The sequence below is a fragment of the Lissotriton helveticus genome, chromosome 8, assembly GCF_964261635.1.
Source record: "Lissotriton helveticus chromosome 8, aLisHel1.1, whole genome shotgun sequence".
NCBI lineage: Eukaryota > Metazoa > Chordata > Amphibia > Caudata > Salamandridae > Lissotriton > Lissotriton helveticus.
Genome location: NC_136069.1, coordinates 310,324,462 through 310,337,581, shown reverse-complemented (window position 1 = coordinate 310,337,581; position 13,120 = coordinate 310,324,462). Strand labels below are relative to the sequence as shown.

At 41.7% G+C, this 13,120-nt stretch overlaps 1 protein-coding gene across 1 annotated transcript in view; it reads left to right on the top strand.

The window, feature by feature from the left end:
- The window catches only part of XPO4 (exportin 4), a 471,754-nt gene that overhangs the window by 346,884 nt on the left and 111,750 nt on the right, over window positions 1–13,120 (top strand). The window contains exon 13 of the mRNA XM_078657083.1: window positions 422–599. Coding sequence (XP_078513209.1) covers window positions 422–599 — 178 coding nt within the window. The remainder of the gene's footprint in view (window positions 1–421; window positions 600–13,120) is intronic.

Below are 13,120 nucleotides of genomic sequence, written 5' to 3'. Positions count from 1 at the left end.
CGTGCTTTTAGAGGATCAGTGGTCACATTTTGTGGCCTTCACCGTATTCTTTGTGGGTGGCAGGCATCAGTTTCTGTTTTGCCACCTCCTGGTCAGCATACCTGAATAATCTGTTATCACTTGCTTATAACAGGAAAGAGCTGGGCCAGCACCCATCCTCTGTTCTGAACTCATTTTCAGTTATAGTCTGAATGACTGATTAACTCATAGCACGATTCAAGGGTAAGGCTGATTTTATACCAAGCATGTAAAGTCTGTTCATTTGATCAGCATGTTTTAATGTAATTTGAAAGCAGTTCTGACTGTTGTCACTGTGTTGAATTGACTTTAGGGTGCCATAGTGGCCAGTAAGTAGCTTTTCATTAATCTTGAACGGCACAAGTTTCACTGCATTTTCTTATTCTGTTTTCATTATTTAAAGGCTACCTCTTAGCTGATGATTCTCAGGGAGAGACTCCGCTAATACCTCCAGAAATAATGGAGCATTCAATTAATAACTCAACAGAGGTCGATATTAACACAACGCTTCAGGTCTTTGGATCTCCAGGAGAAAAGGCCTCATCTATTCCAGGATGCAATAGAACTGATTCTGTGATTAGGTAAGAACATTATGTACTTTGTTAATGTTTCAAAAAGCTGGACTCTGTTTGAACCCAGCAGATGATATTGAGCTGGTGCGAATTCTTCAGTTGTTTGCTCCACAGATAAACACACAAATGTTCAAATTCCCAGAGTACCAAACTAGACATTCAGTAGGTAAAAGTATGACTTTTAAAAGAAATGCTGTTTGCAGATGGGTTACAGACTTTTAACCAAATCAAAGCAACTCATGAAATCTGAAATTAAGGCGACGGCATAAGTTACCAGCCAAAAAAGTACACAATGCTACAGAATCCCTGACCTAGGGCCCTGATTGTGGTACATGTTTGAGAATATGAGAAAGTTCCTCTTTTGACTTGTTAGCCCCTCACTTTTTGCCTGGATTCTGATGTTGTTTCGTTTGTAGTGCACAGGGTCCCTGCCAACCAGATCCCCCTGTGCCAGTACTGCTTGCCTAAAACTGTTCCACAATTGGCCCTTCAAGCCCCCTAAAAGTCCCTAAGTAAATGTTACCTGGGTACCTAGGGCATTGGGACTGAAGAGGGTCCCATAAGGACCCCTCACCTAGGCCATGCAGACTGCCACTTCAGCATGCATACCATGGTGCAGACAAAAGTGACAAAGTCGATATGGTACACTGCCTGTGTGCCATAGCAACCAGCACTGCCTAAGGTATAGATAACCCACCCCTCTAGCAGGCCTTTCAAGCCCTAAGGCTGGATCTTATCTCAGGTGCTTGGGCAGATATGCCACTACAATATTTAGGTATATTCCCTAATACTGTAAGTGCCAAGGAAGCCATAGAGAGTACTTGGCTTCTCTGAACACTGGAGTGTTTGGTCCCAAACTACTCCTCTCAGTAAACCTACACTGATGCCAGTTTTGGATTTATTGAAACATGTACTCCGAGGGCACCTTAGAGGTGCCTCCTGAAAACCTACCAACCCTGGTGTTGTCACAGACTGGCTTTATGCAGCCACCAGACATGTTTCTGGACCCCGGAGTTGAGAGCCCCCGCTCTCTGGGACCAGAAGCAAAGCATATTGTGGGCAGAGATGTCGCACGTTCTCCCCCAGGATAGACACAATGCTCGAGAAGCGAGCGTCAAAGACCTGCCACCTTTGTAATGTGGCCCCCAGCCTCTGCTGCTAGCAGCAGATGGCATCCCCCTGTTGCAAACACCCACTTTGGACGGGAGAACAAACAGGAAAACTTAGAATAGGAGGTGTGCCCTCTCTCATCAACTCCACCCCTCAGTTGGAGGAGGTGAAATTAAGCTATTTTTTCAGTGCCCACATCTTGAAGATGGTGGGACTTATCCAGTCAGGGCTATGGCTATGCCCCCCTCCCAGAGGAGGGTGGCATAATAGTGGGTGTAGACACCACAGGTAAGGAACCCATTGGTCCGTACATGCTACTCCCCTGTAGAACCACTAAATCTAGTATTTAGATGGCTCCCCAGACCCTGAAACTAGTTCTTGCCGACCTAAGAATAAAAAAGCACAAAGATGACACTGTGCATAGAAGACTGGCGATGCCCACTGACTGGGCCCCAGCCCTACTGGCCTGTCTGCAGCTTCAAAGACCCTGCAAAGAGAGCAGCGCCTATCCAGCAGCCAATGACCTCCACAACCCCTGGTAGGACTAACTGCCTTTGAAAAAAAATAGAACTTCTGAGGACAGCGGCTCTGTCCACAAAAAATCAACACAAAGGACTCTGGTGCCCTCTGGAACCATGATTTCTGACCTATTTGCACTCAACGCCTCTGGTCTGTGTCCAGGTGGCACACCGATCCAGAAAAGGTTCCTCAGTGATCCTGAATCCAAGTCCAGCATTTGCTGACCCCTCATGGACTCCACGACGTCTCCTGCAGTGTGAATCCAGAGGCTGTTCACAAACGTCTCTGGTAAGAGAAACCCAACATCAAAGGACACCCCTGCATCCGAAGCCCCTGGGCCTTGAGATCGACTGACTGTGTCTCTGCGACCTACAGCATCCCAAATTACCTCTGCTGTTGCTGGTGTCCTTTGTGAAGCCTCCCGTTTGACGCCTGCCGTGTGTTTTCAAAACCCAGTTTCCCATTCACTTGCATTGGGCACCAGACACCGTATTTACACCATGCACTCCGCCACCCTTGTGCTGCTGATGGCGTATGTTTGGTGCTATCTTCTTCCCCTCCTCCCCTCTGGGATTGCCTAAACCTCCAAAGCTTGAGCCCAGCAGCCGTTTTACATATCTGGAAGCAGTGTTTCTTCAAGCACCCCTAGTCTCCATTGCGTAACATTGGGCACGACCTCCAGATTTGACATCTGCACCCGGCTACCCCTGTGCCGATGGTGGTTCAGTGTTTGTTCTTACCTGAACCTTGCCCACCGACGACCCTGAAACCCGAAGACTGGAATTGTAAGTTGCACACTTACTTGGAAAACTGTATTAATGTTTTCCTTCATAGGTTAACATTGCAGAGACTGAAAATTTACCACTTTTGAAACTAAAAAGCATTTCTATTTAAAAAAGTACGACCTTTTTGCGAAGATCTTGGTCTGAAAGAAAAACTTTAGCGAAGCCTATTTTGATAAAATTGGTGTGGATCTCCTTTTTAAGTCGTGTTTTTTAAGACAACTGTATAGGAATGCCAAGGCCAGGGTACAATATGGTAACAATGGAGAATGTACAGCACCGTTTCAAATTAAGAAGGGGGTAAGGCAAGGCTGCATGCTGGCCCCTTTTCTTTTTAATCTCCATATTAACTGTTTAGGCCAGGCATTGTTGAACAAATGTCAAGCCACCCTCTCCACCCCTTAAAATAAAAGGACGACCTATATCCGCTTTATTGTACGCGGACGATGCCATTTTGCTGTCCCGTACCCAAGTGGGCCTAAAAGAATGTTATAATAGCTTTTCGGAATTTATACATGATCTAGGGCCGAGAGTAAACACAAAAAAAACTTTTGTTATGAGATGTGGTATTGGCAGCCAAAAGTGTAGAGATATGTACATTGACAAACAAAAAATTGATTTTATAAACCAATTTAGCTATTTGGGCATCTTATTTGATTATAACGCCACGTGGACTCGTGAGGTCCATGCAAGAAAACTGCTGTCTTACAAAATCTTTCAAAAAAGTTGGGCAGGAGGCCTCCATATAAGCTACTCCAAATATATAGGGCTAAGTGCATCTCGGAGGCCATGTATGGTGCAGGGGTATATCGATATTCTGATATTCAAACATTGCAAGTTATTGACAATCTGTTTTTAAAATGTATTTTGGCAGTCCCACCTCTTATGTTTGCCATTCTGAATTGGAGTTCTCATAGTGAACAGATCTCATAAAAGTGGAACCAATCCTACTATGGCATAGGATATGGACATCTGAAGAAACTAATCTTAATAGGGACATTTTTAAAGGTATTTTTAAATTGGAAGGTGCTTTAAGAATCGCATGGCTAAAGTATGTGCAGGATTTTATGCTTGATTTAGGCCACCTGGAGTTTTTTCCTGAGCCGAATACAATGACTATTTGGACGAGAAAATTGTTAAAGGCAAAAGGCTTGAACCTACTCTGAACTCTTAGACTATTTGAAAAAATAATGAACCCCACAGTATTGCATAATCAAACGATTCTAAATACTTATACTATGCAACCTTATATTTTACGTGTCTGTGGTTTATATGATAGATTACGTAGAATCCCCAAACATAAACGACTGGTCAAAAGTTATGCAATTGTTCCCATTGTGATGATTGCTCGAAGCAGACAACACTACACGTGGTTTTATTTGGTAAATTCTATAATGTTCGAAGGAAAAGTTTTTCACCCTGCATTTCTAGCACTACAGTTTTTAGAAAATGAATATGTAACCTGGATTTTATCAATGTTTTTAAAAAGTGTAGTAAAATACATGAAATCCGTTTTAATGTGACTGTTTTAATCCTTCAACAAAGTAAACATGTAAGAAGGGTGTAAAGAAAATTGACCTCAACTGTTAAAATGAAATGTGATTTAATGTACTGTTTGTGCTTTTATGATTTTTTTCCTTATAGAAATCGAATAAAGCTTTGTTTGATTTGATTTGAAGTCGTATGTCATTTATTGGTCATTGTGTGCACAACAAAGGTTTATTATTTTATAATGCACCCCTTGGTGCAGTTCATTTGTTCCCTTAGTAGTTTTACTGTTTTAATTAGTACATTTAGGATCGCTTTTAGCTTTGTGACAACCTTTTGAAAATGTACAATTTTCATAAGGAGGAACCATTTATTTATATGACGTCACATTCTTGAAATGTCCGAAAATTCCCTTGTGGGTTTCTGTTTAGAGTGCGTCCCTACAAAACTTATGTGAACATTTCAGAAGTTTTCTTATTTTACCTTTAGTTGCAAGTGCGTTTTTGTCAGTTTGGGCTTTTTTGTCATACTGTTTAGATGACTGGGTGCTCTTCTCATCTATGACGTAAATTCCGGGTTGAAAACTTGGCAATATTTAGGGGTCTGTAAAGTCCATTCATGTGTGTCGCCTTCCAGTTTGGTTTAGGCTATTAGTTCAACATATTTGTTGCAATATCAAAAACCATCTGAGGTTTACTATTACTTTCGATTAGACTGGTTTCTCAAGACCACGGAAAATGGTCTGACCGCTTCTTGTTCGGACATCTTGAACATCATTGATAAGAATATACATCCTGCAGACATGACTTGCAGCTCTTTACCAGTGCGAAATCTCACAAACCAAAAGACTGATTCTGCAAATTGAAAACAGCTATATTTATTAATCTGAAAGAAATGCTGTTGTGAATCGGCATGAACGTTCTAGCAAACCACCTATTCAGAAGAATGTTGTCCAATTTATGAAGATTCAGTTTTATTTTGTGAAGAGCATTAATCAGTTTAATGCTGTCATTCTATATATGGAGACAAAAACATGAAATTCTTGCTGATAAAGCTGCTGTAATAGTACAACAACCTCTAACCACAACAATGGTTCCCATGATGGCTCACAGACTCTAGGAAACTAGTTAGCCTATCCTTAATAATCACTTAAGTCATGAATTGTAGAAGTAGCTCAACCAATGCATCCCCAAAACTGGCTCCTTCAACCCTTTCCATAAATTTGCAACAGTGGAGTGGATGGAGATAGATGTTCCTGTATGTATGTAATAGTATATCTTCTGCAAATGGATGATAAAAACTAGATGGACTTAATGTGCATGTCTAAATTCGTGCTGCAGTCTTGTTTATTAGCTCCTTTTTTTAGAGTTGTTTGCAATAAGCTGTTAAATGAGTTTAAATATTCATTGTAGCCCACCCAAAATAATGTCTAACTTTAATGAGCAGGACCCCGCTTGAGCAAAATAAACAGTTGTCAGTCATTAGATATTGAATAGTAGTGTTTCAAAATTGCAAACCTACAAGTAATGGGGTGCTCAAAGGGATATTTTTGTCCATTTCCTACACCAGTAAGGAAAATGTACAATGTTGAATTCTCTATTATAGCTAAGAGATTTATGAAGCTGTGAAATATAAAGTAAGTACTCTGCTTGTCCTTCTCTGTCCCTACATATGCCTTCTGTATGGTTCACAGTTTAGAGGGTGAGAGTTTCTTAGTCTGGAACTGTTCGGTATCCATTTCAACACAGTTTCAAAGTTACTGTTGACACTGCCTTAAGGTGAGTACAGCACAGGTTCAAACATCCCCGTCAAACCAAGAGTTCTGACAAGATATCCACACTTATTTTAAAACTTAGTCAAAAATGAAACCTTGAAATCTTACATTTGGGTTTCATGTATGTTATTACAGGTCTCATTGAAGGAGTAGTGAAAACCATTGACAAACAGGAGTGTTCTTCATGTAATGACCCCTTTTCATCTATTCTAGTTACAATATGTTCTGTATTTTGATTCCTCTTATAACGATGATTACAAAGATATCCTTCAAAGCAGGGGCAGTGTTATCTTGAAAATACCAGGTGCTACCTCTGTAAAAAAAATTAAAAATAAAAATAAAAATTAACAAACGTTTACTGCCCAATACTGTCCCAGTGTATGTTTCCATTACAAACAATAAGAAACTGGTGAACGTAACGTGGGGACTTCTCCTCCATTTGACATCAAATAATCAGGATTCCAACTAGAGACAGCTTATTTGTGTTCATAGATGAGAATAAACCTGCTGGACCCTAGTGATAACTTAAATCCCATTGACCTTGTAACCCTTCATGAGCAAATATGATTGTTTTGGTCTGTCTTAAGAATTGCATAACAACTGGTAGGCCTTAGGTGGGTGCTTGATCATCACCCAAGTCCCTAAAATGCATATTTTGGTGGTCGCACAGAGGCTGACACTTTCTCTTTCTCTGTAATGGATAACTGAAATGTTTGCTGATGTCACTGGATATGGTTTTAGTTAGCATATATATGGTATTATAGAGGGGAGGACCAAAATAACTGAGAATTCTAATGGAAGCCTTTTTTAGAATCTTAGAAGTCAAAGGCCTACTTACGTTTCTATGAAGGCAAGGATTCTAGAAGTGAACAGAAAAAGGCAGGGGGCAAACTAGTTGCTTCCTAGGCATGTCATATGAATAATGTCTCAGTGGAACTAACCCACCTGCAGTTCTTCTGTGCCGGTCACCAAGGATAAACATCTTGGATGATTATGGACAAAGAACACATAGTGCCTAAGACACGCTGGCAGATATGCTTTGAAGAAGATGATTAATGTTTGCAAGTTAAGCTCATGATACTGGCAGGTGCGAATACATTTAAACATTGGACTAATGCAAATACCTGTTGATGTTTTGTTTTAGGTTCAATAGTTAATCCATCCTTAAAAGAGATGGTGTTTTTTTTTTTAAATGTCCATCTGCTGTCAATTGTTGTATCCTGCACGTCACTACAACTTGGTTGCTCAACCCTTCGGTAGCATGTTTAATTCTTTTATTCCCTCCGTCAAATCCCTGGCGTTGATCAATTCCTCACCCTTTGTGTTTTTTTAAACATCTGAGCCACACTTGCTTACTGATAAATAGCTTGTTTTCATCTTTACCCAAAATCTGCATTGTTGCCTTCAAAGGTGGTGACTACATTGGCTCTAAATTTCTATTGTGTACCCCCATGCCATCTTATTACTAAAATCAGTGTTTCCTGGTGCAGCAAAGACTCCGACTGGTGTTCTTGAAAAAAGGGCAGCACATACCCTCAGACATTGCAAAGGAGGAAGTTAGATGGGCCTCCTAGCACTCATTATGGTGAGTAACAAATGGAGCCTGTTACAGCCACCGCACGCATGCTACACTTTACCATGGGGACTCCATCCCCCAGCAGACTTCGCGCCAGGAGGAGCCAACGCGATTCTGCTGCACCCGGAGGCGCATAAAGCCAGCACAGGAGCCCATTATAGTCCATTGCACGCACGCCGCACTTTACCTTGGAGACTCCATCCCCTAGCATTGTTCGCGACAGGAGGCGCCAACGCGATTCTGCTGTGCCCGGAGGCGCATAAAGCCAGCCCAGGACTCCCGCAGCACGGGACGCACACGTGCGTGCCCGGGCCCATCCGCGCCAGGAAGAGTAGGGTCCGGACCACCCCTCTTTCATCCATCAAAAATGAAGAGGCCAGAGGTGAGTGCCATTTAACCGATTAGTAACTGACTAGTAACTGATACGTACCGATCCCAAGTATCCACCATGGGGAAGGGCACAGGGACACTGCCTCTGCGGCCCATCACTACCAGCATTGACAGCATGTTAGGAAGGGCTGTCCTTAATGTGTCTAACGAAATCGAACTAACTGAGAGGTGTTTGTCCCTGCGAGTTGAGGCACAATCAAATGGTCCCATAGTAGGAGTGACCCTAGCTGATGTTTTTTCATCTACAGCTGCTCATGTGCCCGCCATCACATCTAGCACCCCTCTGCTTTTAGGACCTGGTCCCAGTAATGTGGATCTCCCTAACGAGAGCCATAAGGGAGATGATATCGCATAGGCACGGTTAAACACTGGCACACCAACAACTGCCACAGTTCCAAGGGCTAAGCGCAAAAGGAAGATTGGAAAGCCCATTAGTTCTAAAAGGAAACAACCTATACTCTCTAGTTCATCCTGCACTGTCGTGAGCTTGTGGATACAGCCTCCATTGAACGTTGGTTTGCCAGAGGCTACGATAAGCGAGGAACCGAACTGTTGTATTGGCACACAGTCTGAGGTTGTATCTCCCACTTATGATTGTTGTGGATCTGGAGACACTCTTATTAACATTGTTGAAGACACAGTGTTTGCATGAATAAAAGGCTTAATAGACCAGAACTTTACCTACCTATGGAAGCAATTAGGTCATCTGGATACTCTTATGAACAAAACAAGTCAACAAGAGACCACTCAGATTGTTGCTATGACGGGGGAGGGCTCGAATTCGTCAATTGATGTTGCCTCTAACTCTAATTTTTCAACTAGAACACCAACATCAACCACGCCCAATGGTTTTTCAACTGAAAGTTCTTGTAGAATATGCGGTAAAGTTAAGGAATGCTTTTTACCGAAGTTTGATGTTGTGCCAGAACATCTTCCCATTCTTAGTGGCTCCCAAAGAATGCCTGAGACTGCTCAGAACATCCCCCCCTATTTCGCATTGAGAACCTGTGAACAGCCAAGCTAGCGTAAACCTAAAACCAGGCAGTAGGAGCGAAGGAGTCCCAGACTCTGAGAATGAGAATTTTTTAGCCCAGCAGGGAAGTCTTGAGTTTACCACCAGCAGCATGCCCCTACGTTCTGGTATTGGCAGGGGTACCAACTCTTAAGAAAAATAAAGAAGAAATGTGGAATCAATTGCACAATAAATGCGTGTATTGGCTATCCAAACATATAAAGTTCAAGGTGTCAAATATGAATGATATAATGGTACGAAGAGTTGGGTGGGTGGGGGCGTCACTAAAGAACATAGAGGGGGACTACATAGTGATTCATTTTCACAGTCCGTCTATGGTCAGATCACTATTGAAGGTACAGGAAGATATTACCATTAATTCCACGCATATCTGGTCATTACCACTGGGCTATTTCTATAAACCATCCTCCGGGTCTATAACAAATGATGCTCCCTTTCTAATCATGCATAACAGGTTCTCAGCTGTGTCTGGTTTGGATAACCAGGATTGACTGTCACCCTCACTGGTATTCACCGAGAGCATCCTTGCACCTAACGCGCATCCATCAGAGCCACGTTAGCACAACATCTTAACTTAGGCTACTACTGATTCAAATTTAAATATATTAAGCTGGAATGTCACAGGTTTAGAGTCAAAAATAACCCTACCAACTGGCTAGAAATAGTCCAACAGCAAGACATCCTTATGTTTCAGGAGACCTGGGCTACGCAAGATCTATAAATTGAAGGGTTTGAATGTTTCAATACTGTTGCCTTAACACCTAAGCTAGGCTGTTCATCTGGTGACCTTTCAATCTGGGTCAATGTCTCTGCAGGAGGTAGTGTCCAGGTTCTAGACACAAAAAATGACAAATGTCAAGCATTAATATACAAAAGAGGAGTATCCATTTGTATACTTAATTTTTATAATAATTTTCATTCTACACCGAACATGAATTTTACCAACCTGTTTGACTTCATTACCACACTACAATATTGTAATGGCTTTGATAATTTAGCCTCCATTTGTTTGGGGGAGACTTTAATGCCAAGATTCTCTGGAAATCTATCCCAATTATAGAACCTATATCTAAGGCACACCCATGCAATAGGGGGTAGAATTATTGGATCATCTGCGTAACCATAACCTAACTAATGTGATGGAAATTGCCGCAACAACCAATAATAACCCTCCTTAGCCAACATTCAGAGAAAGGGGTTGTGCTTCCACTATTGATTGTCTTTATCTCCCCCACCCTCGAGAATGGCCTTTTGAATGCTAAGGTTGTCCCAACCACTCATGGTGACCACAAACCTATCAAAATAATATTGAGAATTGCCCCTACGCCAATGTATAACAGAGTGTGGTGCTAGGACCTTGACCTCCTCTACTGACAATTTAAGACTAGACTGGCAAGGAGTCAATAATACTGATCTGTTTTGTTGGATGGTAAGGGACCACCCAAAACGTATTGATTCGTGCCTGTCATTACAAGACTATAACCCTGAGGTAATTGGTGCTTTTGCCAAACTTTGTGAGGGTATTACATCTGTTATCCAAACCAATTGTGGAAGCACAACATGGACCAAGATGGTTTAATAGCGACTGTTCGTTAGTTAACAGACCGCTTCGAAAGGCACTCTCATCAAATCCCAGAGATCTTTCTCTAATCAAATCGTTTAGGCAAAAGTATAAGGCAGCTATTTCACACAGGAAGGATGAAATTGTAAAAGAGTGCTGTCACAACCTTGCGGGTGCTGCCACATAAAAAATTGGGAATGGTTTTTGGACAGCGGTTAAAGATATGAGATCCATGGGACAATCATTGACCCTTGATAAGTTGCAATATAACTAGCGAGGCATGGGAAGCTTATTTCTCTATCATTTATTCAGCCCAAACACAACATGAGGACCTTGCTGGGATCCTATTGGGATCTCAATATCTCTATCTGAAGTTGTAGACTCTGTCCAATAGAGCGTTGGCAATAAAGCTCCCGGACCGGACGGTCTGCCTATCGATCTTATTAAACACAAACCTGAGTTCTGGGCGCCACTTTTATTAAATGTTTTTAATAATTTAACTAACGCCCCGATGCCAAGCATATGGTCAACCAGCATCATTTTACCAATTTTTAAAAAGGGTGATCGATCCCAACCAAGCTCCTATAGACCGATCTTCCTGATAGATAACACGCTGTGAATTTTAGGGAGGATCATATATAATAAGATCAAGACATGGGCTGAGGAAGATTGCATTTTACAACCATGCCAGTTAGGTTTTAGAAGCAAAATAGGCACAATTGAACAGTGCCTAAACCTCAACCTAATTCTTGGTAAGTACACCAAAGCCCAACAATCCACTATATATCTGGCTTTAATGGACCTTACCTAAGCCTTTGATTTTGTTAATCGGTCACGGCTTCGATGAGGTTTTAGTTCACTTTTTAGCTTACCTACATTAGGATTTGGAAGCCCGGGTGAGGATCAATAAGGGTGGGGATGTTTCAAACTACATTGGAGTTGGTAGAGGGGTCAGGCAGGGTTGTCCTGGCCTCTCTCCTCTTTATTTTATATATCAGCGACTTGCATAAATCATTGATAGTACTCTCCAATGACGTCCCTAAAATCAATGCTAATATACTCCCCGCCCTATTCTATGCTGATGATGCGGTCTTAATGGGTCGCACACCCAATGCTTTATGCATTTTAGGGCAGGTTTTGTAGATTTTATGGCTAGTTTCGATTTATGTACTAATTTGAAAAAATCTTTTATAATGGCTTGTGGGCCGAAAAAGTATTTCCTAAATTCCATTATCAGAGACAACCAAAGTTTACAAAGCACTTGCACTTTTACTTATTTGGGGCTGGTATTTGCAGCTAATGGTCCCTGGGTTGACCACGTGGTGCATAGCAGGAATACGTTTTCTAAAGCCATCAATTCAATCTTTGGTCTCCCTCAGCCAAAAAGGACAGGGGTAGTTTTAATTATCTGGAATTGTTTTTAATCCCATTGTATTCCGACAACAACATATGGTGCAGAGGTCTGGGGCTTCACAAAGAGTAACAGCATTCAGTGCGAAGAAAATAGATTCTGTTATACTCTTGGGAGCACCGATCTCTGCATCTCAATATGTTTGCCATAGTGAATTGAAATTGTTTTACATTGAAGATTATATAAAGGCTTTCCCTGCCACATTCTGGCTATCAATTTGGAAAAACCCAGCAGCGGCCCTCGCCAGAGAGATAATAGTAGATTGTCTCACGTGTGAGAAGTGAAGGGAAATACCGTGGCTAGCCGCAGTGAGGGAGAGTTTGAGTCGCGCGAACCGTGTGCAGGTCTTTTTAAATCCCACCGATTTAGATGGTATGAAGAAAAAAGACTTTCGGGAGGCCCTTATGCACATTATAGCAAAGCAAGACATGAAAGGGAGGCCCAGAAAACAACTGTCAGGTATATGTCTATTGATGATGCCTTCCATATACCATCTAATTACCTTTTAAAACAGATAGGCTGTTGGGAGAGAGGACTCCTCTTTCGTTTAAGGTCTGGCACAGTACAATTCCTACTTTTTTTCCCCTTGGGGTATAATGCTAATTTAGATCAGTTGCCATGCCCTTGTGACGGCCGGAGCGGGCAAACAACACTTCTTTTTCTATTCTTTTGTAACTTTTACTCTAAATATGCAAAGTGGCTTTTGATACCATTTAAAAAAAATCTCCTATCCACATTGAAGAGCGTACATGAAAATCCTCAAACTGGAAGAGGATGAGTTCACTTTTCGTTTTGGCTCCTTTTTGAAAGTTGCAGTACATGCTTGTAACACAATGCGCACTTTATGAAGGTTGTTCTTAAGGATTCTATATTTATGTTGCAATTA